Source organism: Podarcis liolepis (genome assembly GCF_965112155.1).
Source record: "Podarcis liolepis genome assembly, chromosome: 13".
Lineage (NCBI taxonomy): Eukaryota > Metazoa > Chordata > Lepidosauria > Squamata > Lacertidae > Podarcis > Podarcis liolepis.
In genome coordinates, this window is record NC_139573.1 from 18,606,756 (window position 1) to 18,622,535 (window position 15,780).

The 15,780-nt window shown below is 46.8% G+C and overlaps 2 protein-coding genes across 9 annotated transcripts in view; one reads left to right on the top strand and one right to left on the bottom strand.

The window, feature by feature from the left end:
* The first annotated feature begins 398 nt into the window (after positions 1-398).
* Positions 399-11,159, top strand: LOC310692291 (sulfotransferase 2B1-like). Of its 5 annotated transcripts, XM_083472993.1 has the most exons (9): positions 399-476; positions 2,986-3,089; positions 4,771-4,861; positions 6,342-6,489; positions 6,956-7,164; positions 8,639-8,765; positions 9,835-9,929; positions 10,072-10,252; positions 10,399-11,159. In XM_083472993.1, exons 4-9 carry the CDS (start codon positions 6,345-6,347, stop codon positions 10,536-10,538), a joined length of 897 nt encoding a protein of 298 aa, XP_083329119.1. In that variant the 5' UTR covers positions 399-476; positions 2,986-3,089; positions 4,771-4,861; positions 6,342-6,344; the 3' UTR covers positions 10,539-11,159. The 5 variants fall into 5 exon arrangements, with proteins under 5 accessions (XP_083329119.1, XP_083329118.1, XP_083329116.1 ...); XM_083472992.1 differs by lacking the exon at positions 4,771-4,861; XM_083472990.1 differs by lacking the exon at positions 4,771-4,861 and having other exon boundaries at positions 400-476; positions 6,335-6,489.
* Positions 11,160-12,720: 1,561 nt separating this feature from the next.
* LOC310692287 (netrin-1-like) overlaps positions 12,721-15,780 on the bottom strand; it is a 42,421-nt gene continuing 39,361 nt past the window's right edge. For all 4 annotated transcript variants that reach the window (XM_083472979.1, XM_083472981.1, XM_083472978.1 and 1 more), the window contains 3 exons: positions 14,509-14,562; positions 14,329-14,409; positions 12,721-13,492 (listed from right to left, as the gene is read on the bottom strand). In XM_083472979.1, the coding sequence (XP_083329105.1) occupies positions 13,164-13,492; positions 14,329-14,409; positions 14,509-14,562 (464 nt within the window). In that variant the 3' untranslated portion in view covers positions 12,721-13,163. The remainder of the gene's footprint in view (positions 13,493-14,328; positions 14,410-14,508; positions 14,563-15,780) is intronic.

Sequence of the window (15,780 nt, forward strand, 5' to 3'; positions counted from 1 at the left end):
GTCCCACGATCCCCTGCCAGCACCTCCTGGTAGGGGATGATGGGAGTTGTAGTCCGAAAACAGCTGGAGTGCACCCAGGGGTAAAGCCTGGCCCACCAACTATCCTCCTGGATTAGATTTACACCCTGCATAAATTTCCTGAAAAGGAGCCCCCTGGGCACCTTCAGGGTGAGATGTGACTTTGGATGGCTCGGAGGGAGACTTGCCTCCACTCATTCCCTGGCTTCGCATCCTCTCATTCTGGCAACCGGCCAAATGTGCAGAACTCCGGCCAAGCTGGGCACCTCCTCTGGCTGGGAAATGACGAGATCCGAGGGGCATCTCCGCGGTGCCACCTTAACGGCGAAGGCTCCCCTGGCAAAGGAGGCAACGCTTGCAAGTTTATTCAAAGGGAAGTCCCGCCCAGCGCTGCCCTCCTTGGATTGGTTATCGCAAAATCAGGACTCCTGGGTCCACTGGGGATGAAGTGAAATTTAGTAGGTTATGGGAAGGGGAGGGCAGAGAGAACTCACGGAGTTTGAGATGCTCTGGGAAGGGAGCTGGAGTTTGTTACAGAGAGAGGAGAGAAAACACTGCCTAGGTGGCTCTTTCTGGAGGAAATCATTATGTGAAGTGGGCCAAAATGGGGCGCGGGGGGGGGGAGAGCCCCTCAGAGAGAGGGGGGCAGTTTACAATAAAGATGAAAGCTGGGAGAACTCCTGGGTTTTCTGAAAGCCAGGCAGGTTGAGTGCTCTAATAGACCGTTAAATGAAAAGTGGACAAGGGTTGCCAACTGTTTATTCCTGGCAGAGTGCCTGTAGTTTTAGCTGCTGCACAACAAGCAAAAATGCAGCCAGTTTATTCAAATGCATCGCCACAAAAAAGTGGGGTGGGGGAGGGGGGAGAGCAGCAGCAGTAGCACCTGTTGAATTGCTCCATATTCTGCAGCTATTAAAGGTAAGGGAGTCCAGTAAAGAGGAACGGAGAATGGCTGCAGGGAGTAAGTTTTCTGTTAGGGGAATGGATGTAGGAAGTAGCCTCAGAGGAGCAGAGATGTAACTAGATGTGAACTTTGTTGTTGTTTAGTCGTGTCCGACTCTTCGTGACCCCATGGACCAGAGCACGCCAGGCACACCTGTCTTCCACTGCCTCCCGCAGTTTGGTCAAACTCATGTTAGTAGCTTCGAGAATCTCATCCTCTGTTGTCCCCTTCTCCTTGCACCCTCCATTTTTCCCAACATCAGGGTCTTTTCCAGGGAGTCTTCTCTTCTCATGAGGTGGCCAAAGTATTGGAGCCTCAGCTTCAGGATATGACCTTCCAGTGAGCACTCAGGGCTGATTTCCTTCAGAATGGATAGGTTTGATCTTCTTGCAGTCCATGGGATTCTCAAGAGTTTCCTCCAGCACCACAATTCAAAAGCATCAATTCTTCGGTGATCAGCCTTCTTTATGGTCCAGCTCTCACTTCCATACATCACTACTGGGAAAAGCATAGTTTTAACTATACGGACCTTTGTCGGCATGGTGATGTCTCTGCTTTTTAAGATGCTGTCTAGGTTTGTCATGCTTTTCTCCCAAGAAGCAGGTGTCTTTTAATTTCGTGACTGCTGTCACCAGCTGCAGTGATCATGGAGCCCAAGAAAGTAAAATCTCTCACTGCCTTCACATTGGGGGGGGGGGGTTACCCTTGATTTAGTCTTTGTTTGGTTACTTAGCACCTGAGGGCTCTCTGCTGAATGTGTGAACGCTCTCCATGGTTCAACATTAGGGACATGAGCCCAGCCTCCTTGCCCCACTTTGTGCACATTCCCCTGTTCCTCCGGTGTGGAGATCAGAAGCTTCCCCCTTCTGCTTTAGTGTAACCACAGTGCAGTGTGCCATTTGAACTGTAAACTATGGTTCAGGGGAAACACGATCACCGTCTTCAACTAAGGGTTGTCATTGCAGAAGATAGAGCAGACTTGCTTTTTGTTTCTCTGAAGAGCAGAACTTAAATCCAATGAGGAGAATTTGTAGGGAAGTGGATTTCAGATAAAAGTAGAATTGTTGTTTTTTAGTTTAGATAAAAGACCAGTAAGAGGCAACATGATAGAAGTGTATAAAATTATGTGTGGCATGGGGAATGAATGAACGAACGATAAACAAATTAAAACATGACCCAGATGGGAACGAGCCCTCAGGCAGTAAAAAGGATTCTCACTCACCCGGACTTAGGTGAAGTCAGGATTCCTGGTTTCACCAGTAACGTTTTCCAGATAAGGAGTGGAAATTCAGAACTTCTTAGTTCTTTGGAAGGGGAGAGCCCTATAGGAGGTTTGGGGGCTGGGCTTCAGGTGGGGGTCGGGGCACCAAGCCTTCTTTACTTTTTTTTTAATGATATTTATTGGGAATTTAAAGTTACATAAAAAAAAGAAAAAGGAAGAACAAGAAAAAAGAGATTAAACAATACAAATCAATAAAAGGAGAATAAAAAGTATAAAACATACAATACACTAAAATCAAAAACAAGAGCAAAAGAATAAATTTAAAAACAAATCCAATATTCCCATATCCTTATCTTCATTAACTTGTTTCATCGACCTCCTCACACCTCCCTTTTTTGTATTCTAATTATTAATTATCTCAGCAAATCCTTTCCATCTTCCACTGTATTCTGTCCTTTAGTTGTCTTAATTTATTTTAGCCTTATCTTACCATGAAAAAAACCCTAGAACTACCAAGCTTTCTTTACAAGACAGATGCATTGAACATGCATTGCCTTTCACGGCCAAGAAGAACAACTGAGAACACACACACAATTATTTTTCAATTATTAAGAAGGAAGCAGTGTGAGGATAGGAGCTGGCTGTGGTGAAGACATATGGTCACATATGTCTGTGTTAATCTTTTATTTCTATGAGGCAATGGAGAGCTGCCTATCAAAATATGTGGCCTTGGTTTTGCTCTGCTGCCTCCCTCTAGCCTTCCCTCCACAAAGAACAAAGTCTCCTTTTGTGTGTCTTTCAGTGAGTGGCCTGGATTTCCGTCCCTCTGCAGAGATCATGCTACCAGGAGTCAGTAAAGCAGGTTCTGCTGCTGGGGATCTGGGCCTGTGAAAGGAGAAGCAACAGGTGAGTGTTTTCTCCTCCTATTGAAACTGCAAAGGGTGGATCAAATAGAGAAGCCTTCGCAAACAGCTGTGTCCCCTTCCCCTCCTTTGACCCTCCAAGTGTCCCTATTTTCCAGGGACGCTCCCGGATTTACAAAGCCATCCCAGTTTTGATCCTGGAATGTCCTAAGCTTTTCCTTAGGACATCCCTATTTTTATCAGACAAATGTTGGAGGATATGGCTATGCAATCCCTGAGCCAAGGAGATAAGTAACTATACAACATTTAGGAGACATCTGAAGGTAGCCCTGCAGGAATTTTAAAAATGTTTAATGTTTTGTTTTGTTTTTTATATATGTTGGAAACCATCCAGAATGTCTGGGGCAACCCAGTCAGATGGGCAGGGTATAAATACTATATCATAATCATCACCAGCATCGTTATGGAATAGGGTGTCCCTATTTTCATTGGAGAAATGTTGGAGGGTATGTGATCCCAACTGTTGAAAGCTCAGAGTTGATCTTCCTTGCTGCTCCCACTCCCTGCTCCTGAGCCAGTTTAAAATGGACTTAGCCTTTGGGTCAAGCTCAGTTTAGGTTATTAAACGCAACATATAAATGGGAATGTTAAGCCCAAGCCTCAGTCCAAGTTAAAAAGTTCAGCTTTTAGCTCAGTTAGTTCAGCGGAGGCACTGTCAGACTAATGCTGTTTTCTGGCAGGATTCAGTGGCATCCTGGCAAATTCAGCTTGCAATTCACCACCAGAGTTGCTTTGGAGCCCTTGGGCAACAACCCTCTCCCAACCCAGTAATTTTGCAGTAAGGAAAGTGATGGGGAAATGTGGGAGAACATTTGCTTGGCACACTGCACATGTCCAAAGAACAGTTCCCACAGAAAGTGTCCTTGCATAGACAAAATAATCTCAGCCTTCTGCTGCTTCTTGAAACTTCTTCTCTGTTCTTCTCTGTTTCTGGAACAAATGATTCTCTCACACAGAGAGAATATCCAACACTTCCTTCTACCACAGGGAAATATTTGGGGTCATTTAGGAGAGTCAAAATTGCTTCAGGATTTCTTGCCTGCACCATTTCAGAATATGGTCTATGTACCTGTGCATTTGCACCCACCCTGTGTATTTATGAACATTTGTTTTTGATACCTTAAACCAGGCATAGGCAAACATGGCCCTCCAGCTGTTTTGGGACTAAAACTCCCATCATCCCTAGCTAACAGGACCAGTGGTCAAGGATGATGGGAATTGTAGCCCCAAAACAGCTGGAGGGCCGAGTTTGCCTATGCCTGGGTTAGAGCTTCGACTTTTGCAGGATTGTTAGGCCTCTGGCACAGGTCAGCGGACCCCGAGGCCTGCGTGCTCCTTTTGGCCCCTGCTTTCCTCCTCCTCAGCAAGTGTGGCAACTCTGCGCCAGCCAGGAGCCCTCCCCCTGCCAGTAAACAAGTGGGAACCCCAGCGGATGAAGCTGCAAGGTGTTAGAGCATCCACTTTTCATGCAGGAGGTCCCAGGTTCTCCCCAGCATCTCCATGTGGTGGGTTTAAGGACTCCTGCCTGAAACCCTGGAGAGCCACTGCCAGCCAGTGTAGACAAACCATGGTCTGGTTTGGTGCAAGGCTGCTCCATGTGTTCCTAACCAGCACTGTCCAGTTCTGTGGGCATTTGAGGCTCACAAGGTGTCTTTTGCCTGCAGGACCTTGGCCAGCTCCCTATACAGTGGTAGCTTGGTTCTCAAACGCCTTGGTACTCAAACAACTTGGAACCCAAACACCGCAAACTCAGAAGTAACTGTTCCAGTTTGTGAAGATTTTTCGGAAGCTGAATGTGCTCCGTTTTGAGTGTTACACTTCTGATTTGAGTGCCACACTTTTGTTTTGAGTGTTCCGCTGAGGTCTGTCTGTTTTTGCTATTTATTTTGCGTTTCTGTTTTTGTGGCTCTTTTTTTGTGACTGTGTGGAACCCAGTTCAGCTACTGATTGATTGATTGATTGATGTGTGACTGCAGTGCATTGTTTATTGCTTTCATTTTATGGATCAATGGTCTCGTTGGATAGTAAAATTCATGCTAAATTGCTGTTTTAGGGGTTGTTTTTAAAAGTCTGGAACGGATTAATCCATTTTGCATTACTTTCTATGGGACAGTGTGCCTTGGTTTTAGAACATTTTGGTTTTGGAACGGACTTCCGGAACGGGTTAAGTTTGAGAACCAAGGTACCACTGTAAAATGAACCAACAGAGATGTTGCCCCTGCAGATAGCTGGAGACAACTGAAGCCCCCTATAGGCTGACTAGACCTGGGCAATGGTAGGTTCCACCTCTTTGGCTGGTTAAAGGGCCCTCGTCTCATTTCTGTGGTTTCTTTGAAGATGGGGAGGTAGCAGACCCTCCTTGAGTCAGGGGATGCTGGCAGGGGATACTGACAGTCCCCTCTCCTGCTCCCTGGAATAATCTGACCCTCACCCACCATCAGTATCCTCTGCTGTACCCGAGTTGTGGGTCACAATACCCACTTTGTTGATTTTATGAATCACAATTTCCCCAAGTAAAACAACTCAATAAACAATAAAGGGCTAGTAGGGACTTACAGGCTCTGACCTTTAGGCCAGATTCATACAGAAAGGCAGTATGGTGTAATGATTAAGAGTGTGAAACTAGGACCTGGGAGACCAAGGTTCGAATCTTCACTTGGCCATGAAGCTCACTTGGAAGAGTCGCTGCCTTGCAGCTTCTTGACCTTCCTCACAGGATTGTTGTGAGGAGAAAATGGAGAGGGGGTGGACCATGTAAGCCACCAGCTTGGAGAAGAAGTCAGGATATAGAATCATAGAGTAGTAGAGTTGGAAGGGACCGCAAGGGTCATCTAGTCCAACCCCCTGCAACGCAGGAATCTTCTGCCCAACCCATGACCTTGAGATTAAGAGCCTCATGCTCCACCAACTGAGCTATCCAGAGGGGTAAATGTGGGGGCATGGAACCAGCGTTTGACTCTGCCCGGATGAATTGCTTCGTGTTTTCCACTCACTGTTTCCCTGAGCACAGGAAGACCAGAAGAAAACAAAACCTCAAAGCGGTTTGCAAAAAGGACGTAACAGTCAGATCAACAGAAAAAAACAGTAGGGGAAATATTAAAATGAGCGAGGAACTGAAATCAGATTAAAGCATGCAGTCATGAAATAAATAAATGTGACAATTAAAGAAATGCAACAATTCAATAAGTGCACGTTTGCGTCTTCTTCTTTTCAACTTCTTCCCCGCAGTCCCAAGACCATGGCCAGGCGGGTTGCACACTCCATAGAGTACGGTGGAATAACCCTTCCTGCTCTGGTGCACAGTGAAGACAGCGTTCGGTATGCCCATCAGAGCTTCCAGGTACAAGACAGCGACGTCTTCAACATCACATATCCAAAATCTGGTGAGCCATTTGAAAGCACACACAACACAACACAACACAACACAACACAACACAACACAACACAACACAACACAACACAACAACACCCCTGGCCTCTCACCTCCCCAGAGTTTCTGGACTGACAAACTCTATCCACTCATTTTTGTCTACCCCACTCTTTCTATTTGAATCTAGAAGATACTCAGATCCCAGCTGATGCTCTTCCACAGGAAAACACCCCTCCCCCTTTGTTAAGGCTGTTTCTTACTCTGAACAGCTGCGGGACAGGCAGAAATTCAACAGGTGCAGCTTTTCAAAAAGCAGACCTGTTGAACTGTGCTGCATCTCAAGCTGTTACAGGGACAGGAGAGGTGATGCTAACTAACCTGGATAGCTCCTTTTTTATTTCAAAATCCCGTCTGCAGATGCCCTCTGTGACTCCCTTGGGGAGAGGCCAAGAGGGTGCTCATCTCTCGTCCTTTCCCAGGAACAACTTGGATGAAGGAAATCCTCACCCTGATCCACAGCAATGGGGACCCCACTCGCTCACGGTCATTACCCTGCTGGGAACGGGTGCCTTGGATTGAACAGGTCACAGCGGTGAAATACCTGGAGAACCAAACGTGGCCCCGCCTCATAACCTCTCACTTACCCGCAGCAATCTTTCCAGAATCGTTCTTCACCTCACAGGCTAAGGTGAGTCTAGGACCTTCTTGGGTGCTAAGGCACAGAGGAGGGGGCTGGTCACCCCAGTTTCCTCAGAAACTGAAGAGGGTCGGGTTGGGTGGCAATGCTTCTATTCTTCCACTTAGTGTGTATGTGGGGTTTTGTGTCAGCGTCACATGTGTGGGTTCTCTTACTATTCGCTTGTTGTATTTACTTGGTGGTGAGAGGGGTTGGGGTAGCCTAAGGGTGTAGTTGGTTGTCTTTGGGTGGCTGTAGTGAGATTTGTCTTTGTGTGTGAGTGGGGTGTGTGTGTGTGTGTGTGTGTGTGTGTGTGTGTGTGTGTGTTTGGATCAGCTTAGCCAGATTGATTCGTATGCTGTCGGCGGATTCTTGTCGTTGTCTTGTTGGGCCGTGTATGTGACAAAAGAGGAGCCATACCGGGGTGAAGCCATCTTATTCTATTTGTCCCCACATCAGTTTCAGTTTATTGGTTAGTTTTTCTAATAAGGCTGTTATCATTCCTCCCTCCCCTTCTTTCCCCCTCTTTTCTTCCTACCCCAACACTGTATGTAACACTAATGTCTCACAACAAATGAAACTGATCTGTAGAAAACACAACTTGAAAAACGAGACAATGCACGTATTTTTTGTAAACTAAGAAATCTTTAATAAAAATATATTTTTTAAAATAAGCAGCTCAGAGGGTGGCGGCCTGGGAGACTTCCTAAGTTATGCTTTACCCTGCCCTTTGACACCTGAGATGTATGCTTTAGTACTCACCTTATTTCCATTATTGTAAGTTGTTCATTTTTAATATGGTGTTTTCATTGTTGTAACCTGCCCTGGAACATTAGGGCAAAGAATGGATTACAGTGGTACCACTGGTTGCGAACGGGATCCGTTCCAGAGCCCCATTTGCAACCTGAAAGGAACGCAACCCACGTCTGTGCGTCTGCGCACGTGCAGGTTTCATTCGCCGCTTCTGCGCATGCTTGTGACATCATTTTGCGCGTCTACACATGCGCGAGTGGCGAAACCCAGAAGTAACACTTTCCGGTACTTCTGGGTCACCGCAGGATGCAACCTGAAAAATCGTATCATGAAGCATACGTAATAAGAGGTATGACCGTATTATTATTATTATTATTATTATTATTATTATTATTATTATTATTATTATTATTATTGGAAGGGGCATGGTACCATTGTCAATGCTAGGGAACCAATCAGTGCATGGGGTGGAACAGAGATCTTTTGATGAAGGGCAGTATATAAATCTAATCATCATCATCATCATCATCATCATCATCACAGAGACTATTGAGTTGCCCTAATCGACAGAAGAGCGCCATAGAGGTAGTTTCTTTGTGACCCCCTGGGAAGGGAGGTATTTTCTTCGCTGCTGGTGACCCTTCTGGCCTCCCTAGGAGACAGCCTGCCTTGTGGCATGAGAAAGAACCATTGGCACAGTTAGTCCAACACCTGACAAAACTTTCTTTTCCAGGCCATTTATACCATCCGCGACCCCAAGGACGTCTGTGTCTCGCTCTTTTATTACACCAAGATGGCTTCATTTCTGGAGCACGAGGAGGATTTTGGGGAATTCATCAGGAAGTTTGTTTCAGGGGAAGGTACATGAGCGTGTGGGTTTTCTGAGAATAGCAGTAGGACCTGACATTTGGTAGGAGGTGTCAGGGGTCACAAGCGGTGTAGTCTGGGTCCCCGCTGGGGCTGCTTGGTCGAAAGGCTGGGAGGCTGACAGCAGGTGGCGCTAGCAGCAAAAGCAGGCAGAGCCAGAGCCAACAATAGCTAGATCAAGTTCATTCTGGTTTTGTCCCCACCCTCCTCTCCGTTGAAATCAACAAAGGCAGCACTGAGACTAAGGAAGAGGTTGTTAGCCAGTGTCACCTCCTGGACTGGTTGTTAATAAGGAGGCAGGTGGAAGGGGGCTGGCTGAGGGCAGGCTGGACCCACACATTGTCCCTACGCTGTGGCCTTTGGCTCTGTTCAATCTCACATGGCAATCCTGCCAATAGTCTTGATTTCCTAGTAATTCGCATTGCTCACCTACAAAGGAAGTGAAAGATGCAATCCGTATGGCTGATTGGTCTGTTGTCAGTTCCAACCTGTCAAACCCGCTTAACCTGGAACCAATTAAACGAAGGGTGGAAATGGTGGGTGTGGCCACAAGTGGGTGTGGTGTGACCATACACACACAGATCCCTCTCCCCAAAAGGCACATAACTCCCCTCTGCAACTGAGCCATGCAGGTTCTTAACAATCTGCTGTTGGTTAAAAATAGATTCACTTAAATCACCTTCCCCCAACCTGGAGTCTTCCAGATGTTTTGGACTACAACTCCCATTAGCCTCAGCCAGCATGGCCAACGCTCAGGGATGATGGGTGTTGTAGTTCAAAACAACCAGATGGAGAAGGATGAATTAGCAGCTTTCAATCTCTCTCATTCACTTATTTCCATATATGCCTGAATCTTCGTTTGAAACTGTGGCTCCTGGTAGACAATATTGTAGAACAATCCTATGAAAGTTTCCTCATAAGTCTCACCGAAATTGATAGTGCTTGCTTCCATGTGACTGTGTGTAGGGTTGTATCTTTTTAAATTTAACCTTTTATTTTTTTCATGCTGCTGCTTCTGCTCTTTAAAACCACAAAACAAATCCCCTCTCTGTTTCTCTTTAGTTCTCTTTGGCTCCTGGTTTGATCATGTCAAGAGCTGGCTGGCCTACAAAGACCAGGCAAACTTTCTCCTTCTGACCTATGATGAATTGCTGAAGGTGAGTTATTAAAAAAACAAAACAGGTTTCTTTGGTCTTCAACCCCTGGTCCTCTCTCAGGTCAGACCCATAAGCCATTCTAGGCTACTCGGAGGCCCTGGCAGTCTAGCTCCTTCCAACCCTTGCTATCTCCCCTTCTCAGGACTTACGGGGCAGCGTTCTCCGCATCTGCCAGTTCCTGGGCAAGGACTTAGATGTGCCTGCTGTTGACTCCGTGGTGGAGAATGCCTCTTTTGAAGCCATGAAGGGAAACAAGATGGTGAACTATAGCCTCGTCCCTGAGGATATTATGAACCAAAAGATCAGCCCCTTCCTCAGGAAAGGTAAAAAAAACCCTGAAAGCCGGGGAGGGGAAATTCTTTGGCAGGACTACTTGCAAGTCAATATTGGAGGAGGTGGTACATCTAGAGTAAAAGATCCCTCCAGCTCTCTCATATTCCCCTACAAACCTTTTTTTTTTTTTTGGCAGGGATTTCTGGAGATTGGAAAAATCATTTCACTTCAGAGCAGAGTGCTGCATTCCATCATCTCTACCAGGAGAAGATGAAAGACGCAGGGATCAGATTTCCTTGGGATGAAATCCAAACTGAAATCCACCAGGAACCTTAAGGTTTCAGAGAGGGAAACGTTAGGCGCAGAATTTCCCCTGTTCTAACGTCCTTATACACCAGCCTTTGTTATGAGAACCAGCTTACTCTTTTTAACACAACAGCTACCATTCACTTCTCACATAATATAGGAGTCCCAGCTATCAGCACTACTGAGGATTCCAGTACAGGTTTATGCTTTGAGCAATGAACAGTAGGAGCTCTTCACTCTGAGAGAAAGCAGAGGGCTAGCTTGTACAACTGGAAGAATTAAAGTTTTCTTGGATTATACCATATCAAGCTGCAGTGGTGGTGGTGGTGATGTTGTGTGTCTGAGTCATCCCCCACAAAATAAAATGCTTCCTGCATTTAGAAAGCTAGTCTTTCAGGGACAAAGGGTCAGACCTTTCCTTCTCCCCTTCACATGCGAGATTTTGTTCCCCAGGCAAGGAGTTCTCTTGTGTTCTTTTGCTGCTGTGTCACAATAATCCTGTGCCTCTCTTTACTACAAAAGAACGTTTGTTTTTGCCAGTTTTGTCTGCCTTTCCTCTTGCAGGTGTGTTTTGCTTTATTTGCAGTCGCGACCGGTTATAAAATTTTGCCTGCCCAAACTAATAAAGCAGCAATAGGTGTCCCGACTGTCCACTAGATGGTGCAGTTGTTTTAGACAAGGACAATGTGGCACTATGAGCTCATCTGCACTGCCTCAAAGCTCTCCTTGTACCATAGGTTGCTCCCTCCTTTATTTTTTGACAGGAAGCGCATGTTTCTACTGCCCAGGTGACACATCTGCTGACCTGAAGCAAGAAACGACTTTTCCACTAACCAACAGCGATGCAAAAAGGCTTCCTAAATCAAGTACAGTGGTACCTCAGGTTAAGTACTTAATTCGTTCCGGAGGTCCGTACTTAACCTGAAACTGTTCTTAACCTGAAGCACCACTTTAGCTAATGGGGCCTCCTGCTGCTGCCACACCGCCGGAGCACGATTTCTGTTCTCATCCTGAAGCAAAGTTCTTAACCTGAAGCACTATTTCTGGGTTAGCGGAGTCTGTAACCTGAAGCGTATATAACCTGAAGCGTATGTAACCCAAGGTACCACTGTACATGCCGCTGTGCTGTGTTTGCCCTATCATGGTTTTTAGCTCATCCCATTCTCCTCCTCTGCCACTGCCACCAAACCTCAACACTCTTTGCCTCATATATCTTTAATTGCTGCTGCTTCAAATTTCCAGGTGAGTATCTCTCTCCTTTCTGGCAGGCCTGACCTGGGAGGAAGTCCTTTTACACTCATTGGGGCCTTCTTCTTGAGACCGGGTTGTTAGCTGTGTTAGCCAGTAAGCAAAGCGTCATCCTCTTTCCGCACTCCTTCAACTCGCAGAAAGCTCTGCTTATTCTTTTTAGTCCTATTGCTTCTCGGGCAGCAGCTCGGAGCAGGCACTCAAGCTGCTCTGCTAGCTAAGAGTCTGAGCCCGTGTGCTGCCATTGCTGCAATGTGAGTGGGGTGGCTTGTGCCTTCCCCAGCATCCTGGGTACCTGCATGCAAGAGACAAGGTGGAAACAAGGGAGAGGCACAGGCAGGGAGGAGCAGATTTGCCTGGGAGGAAGTCCCTTTGCCCTCTGAGGGGCTTGCTTCTGAAGAGGAGTGCCCGAGACTGAGTTCTTAGTTAAGTCCACGAGGAACATAGGCTGCATTTTCCTTTCTTCATTTGTAATATTACAAGTAGCTCCCAAGAGCACAAAGTTTAGCATTTGCTTGCTTGTGCATCACCGAGGGAGGCTGTTGCGAGGGAGAAACAGATGCACGCTCCTACCCTGCCACAAACACATGATATGCCTTTCCCCTGCCTGTGAGCAAGTTTCGCAATCTGGCAAGACCTTTGCCGCCAGAAAGCAGTAAGTAGATCCACTGCTACAGCGCATCAGCAACACCCAACCCAAAACGTATCTCCCTCCTCCTTTAGAGCAGCCGCTGACTCAGAGCAAACCGCCTGGTAGACATGGCAGCATGATAGGGATGCTGATCTCCGAAACACATTGTGAAAATGAAGTTCCTCAGCCCCTCCCCCCTCAAAGGGGTGGTATTTCCCCCTCTGCTGATGGACAGACACGCATGTCCAATTAACGTGTTCATTTGCAAGTCTGTTCCATCCTCATTACCACATTAACCTGCAACTGAAATAAATAAACCAACCCCACACAAAATACGTATTTAAATACACTGTTTATCTCCATGTACATTATTTCTAAAAGCATCTTTATCTTGAAATATGCATGTTGGCATTTATTTATTTATTCTTTGAGCGGAGAACTGCGTCGTAAATTTCAGACACGTGCGGAGGGATAATTACGCTCCAGTCTGCACATTTTCAGTTCGACAGGTGCATATCAGGTCAGGTTGCCTTGGGATCCACAGGCATTGACTTCTTTTCCAGCGTTCCTTACTTGCCACACAGGAGAGGATGGAGGAGGTAAGAGAGGCCTATACATCCTCAAAACTAACACTTAAGAATCCAAATGTTTCCCTTATGTTCTCTAATAGCAAGGAAAGTGGAGGGGTATCACCAAATGTACCCATTTGTCCCCCCATTCCCTCACTCTGTTTTCCTTCTGCCCACCTCCCTGCTCCCCCCCCCCCCCGTGCTGATTCAGCTGAGTCTGCATTTACCACGCCTGCTTTGCTGCTGGAAACTGCGCAGTTTGTGTGCCCAGGCGTCCCTCCAAGGCAGGGCCAGGCTGTTTTTGTCGAGGATTAACCGGGCAGGGTCGGGCGACTCCTCATCGTTGCCGATCACCAGGTAAGATTTGCCGACTTGGAGGTGGAGGCAGCGGCATGCCAGGTCCTGCTCAGGCACCCAGAGCGGCTGCTCGCCCCGCCGAATGGGCACCCGGCGCTGGCGGTAGACGGTGAGGACCGAGGCCGTGAACTGCCACCACGTGCCCGACTTCTCCATGGACAACAGCTGCGCACGGAGAACTGGCAGGGGCAGAAAAAGGAAGAAATGACCCTTGGGAAGTGGCAACAAACGGTTGCATGGTGTTGCCCTGCAGCTATGGTGTCACCGACACAAGGCTTATACTGAGTGAGACGGTTGGTTCACCTCCATCAGTATTGTCTACACTGATTGGCTGTCGCTCTCCAGGGATTCAGGCAGAGGACCATTCCTGGCCCTACCTGGAGATGCCTGGGATTGAACATGGGACCTTTCACCCCCTTTGTAAGTTGTTCTGTTCTTCCCTCCCCAGAAGCTGGAGCATCTCCTGGCCCCCATTTTCAAGCCTGTGATGTCATTGCTGGGCATGTCATCCCTTGCAAAACAAATACCCAATACTTTCCAGAAGGCTTGTGCTTCCAGCAATGATGTGCAGATAGTGGGAACTATGTCATGAACAAGCCTGCACATCTCACCTTACATTTTCCTTTAAAGGTGGGGTTTCCCAGGGTTTCCCATTTCAAAACTATAATCTTTCCTACAGTTAGGATAGTTCATGGCCATAGGGCTCCCTGGCTGGTTTTTTTTTTGGGGGGGGGGGAGGGGGAGGAGAAAAGGTGAATTACAAAATTGTAAAGTTGGAAGGGACCACCCCCCTGCTATTTAGGAATCTTTTGCCCAACATGGGGTTCGAACCCACAAACCTGAGATTGAGAGTCTGATGCTCTACCCAATGAGCTATGTCAGAGGTCTCTGGCATTGCTTCTGGGTTCAACCTCCTTTTCGCTCATTTGTAAAGAACAACTTCACACAGAGAGGTTGGTGGCAGAGAGCTGAAAGGGTGTGGGGAGCTGCGGTTTCAGACACGAGTGTGAATTACCATAATCCTTTTTGCAGTAGTTCCTCAGGTTCATCTGGACACGTCCTCGCGGTGGCTTACAGTGGGTCTGACATTCAGTACCTATTGAATGGATCAGGTTAGGCTGGTGTAAAACCACCTCCCAAATAAACCCTCCAGCAAAATAACATTTCCCTCCCCTGCCCACTCCTTCCTTCTCACCTGCATTCCACTCCTGTGGCGGGGCGACTGTTGTTGTCATCACTTCCTGGATCCCTGTGGGAGGGAAGATATAGAAGAAGCCATTCGATTTTGATTTTTTTAAAGTAAAGAACATTCCTCGCCCAGAAGACAGAAAAACTTGGTGAGACAAGAATTCTGGGAACTGTAGTTTGTTAAGTGTTCTGTGAACTGCAGCTCGGTGAGGGGTAAACTACAGTTCTTGGGATTACCGTATTTTTTGCTCTATAAGACGCACCAGACCACAAGCCACACCTAGTTTTTGGAGGAGGAAAACAAGAAAAAATATATTCTGAATTTCAGAAGCCAGAACAGCAAGACGGATCACTGTGCAGTGAAAGCAGCAATCCCTCTTGCTGTTCTGGCTTCTGGGATAGCTGCGCAGCCTGCATTCGCTCCATAAGATGCACACACATTTCCCCTTACTTTTTAGGAGGGAAAAAGTGAGTCTTATAGAGCAAAAAATACAGTATTTGGGGGCAGCCATGTGCTTTAAATGCACGGCATGTCTGCAGCTAAGTCTAGCTGCACCAACTTGTTTTTAGATCAGTTATTCTGCCTTTGATTACAGAATGATGAAGAACTTGTCACTCACAGTATTCCTCAGCTCTACGCTGGATTCCATTATTTGACCGGGTGTCACCCACACCCTCCCCACCCAAACTGATACTGACCACCCTCAGTATTGCACATGAGACCTCAAGAGAATATTATTATTTTTAGTAATGAATCACCCACACCCGAATTGAATGGCACTGCTGGAAGGCCAGAGCCTGGCTATCTCGCATGCTTCAGCATCACTTCCATTACAGATGGGATCTTTACACTACCTATGAAGTTATTTCCTGATATAGCATCGCCTGCAGAAAGATAAATGATCAAAGGTTTTCTGGAACACATGTGCTTCCACAGCTATGACCTCATTTCCTGTTTTAGCAACTACTTGGAGGCAGAGCCTCTCAAAGCGCCTTCTCATTCCAGAACAGTGACGGAAAGGTTACTGGAGGGGCTTTCCGTTCACCACCATTGGCAGGATATTCTTCTTCTTCTGCATTATACATTTAAAGCTGCACCATACCCCTTTAAACAGTCAGGACTTGCCCCAAAGGATCCTGGGAACTGTAGTTTGCTAATGATGCTGAGGGTTGTTAAGGAACCTCTATTCCAGACCCTCCAAGTGTCTCTATTTTCCAAGAACAGTCCCTGATTTAGAGAAGCTGTCCTGGTTTAATTTGATCCCAGAATGTCCCACTT

What these genes read in the sequence shown, in the direction of transcription:
- LOC310692291 (XM_083472993.1), top strand. Translation starts at nt 6,345, where the DNA reads ATGGCCAGGCGGGTTGCACACTCCATAGAGTACGGTGGAATAACCCTT. An exon ending in TCTTCACCTCACAGGCTAAG is followed by an intron (nt 7,165 to 8,638) that starts GTGAGTCTAGGA and finishes TTTCTTTTCCAG; the next exon opens with GCCATTTATACCATCCGCGA. An exon ending in CCTATGATGAATTGCTGAAG is followed by an intron (nt 9,930 to 10,071) that starts GTGAGTTATTAA and finishes TCCCCTTCTCAG; the next exon opens with GACTTACGGGGCAGCGTTCT.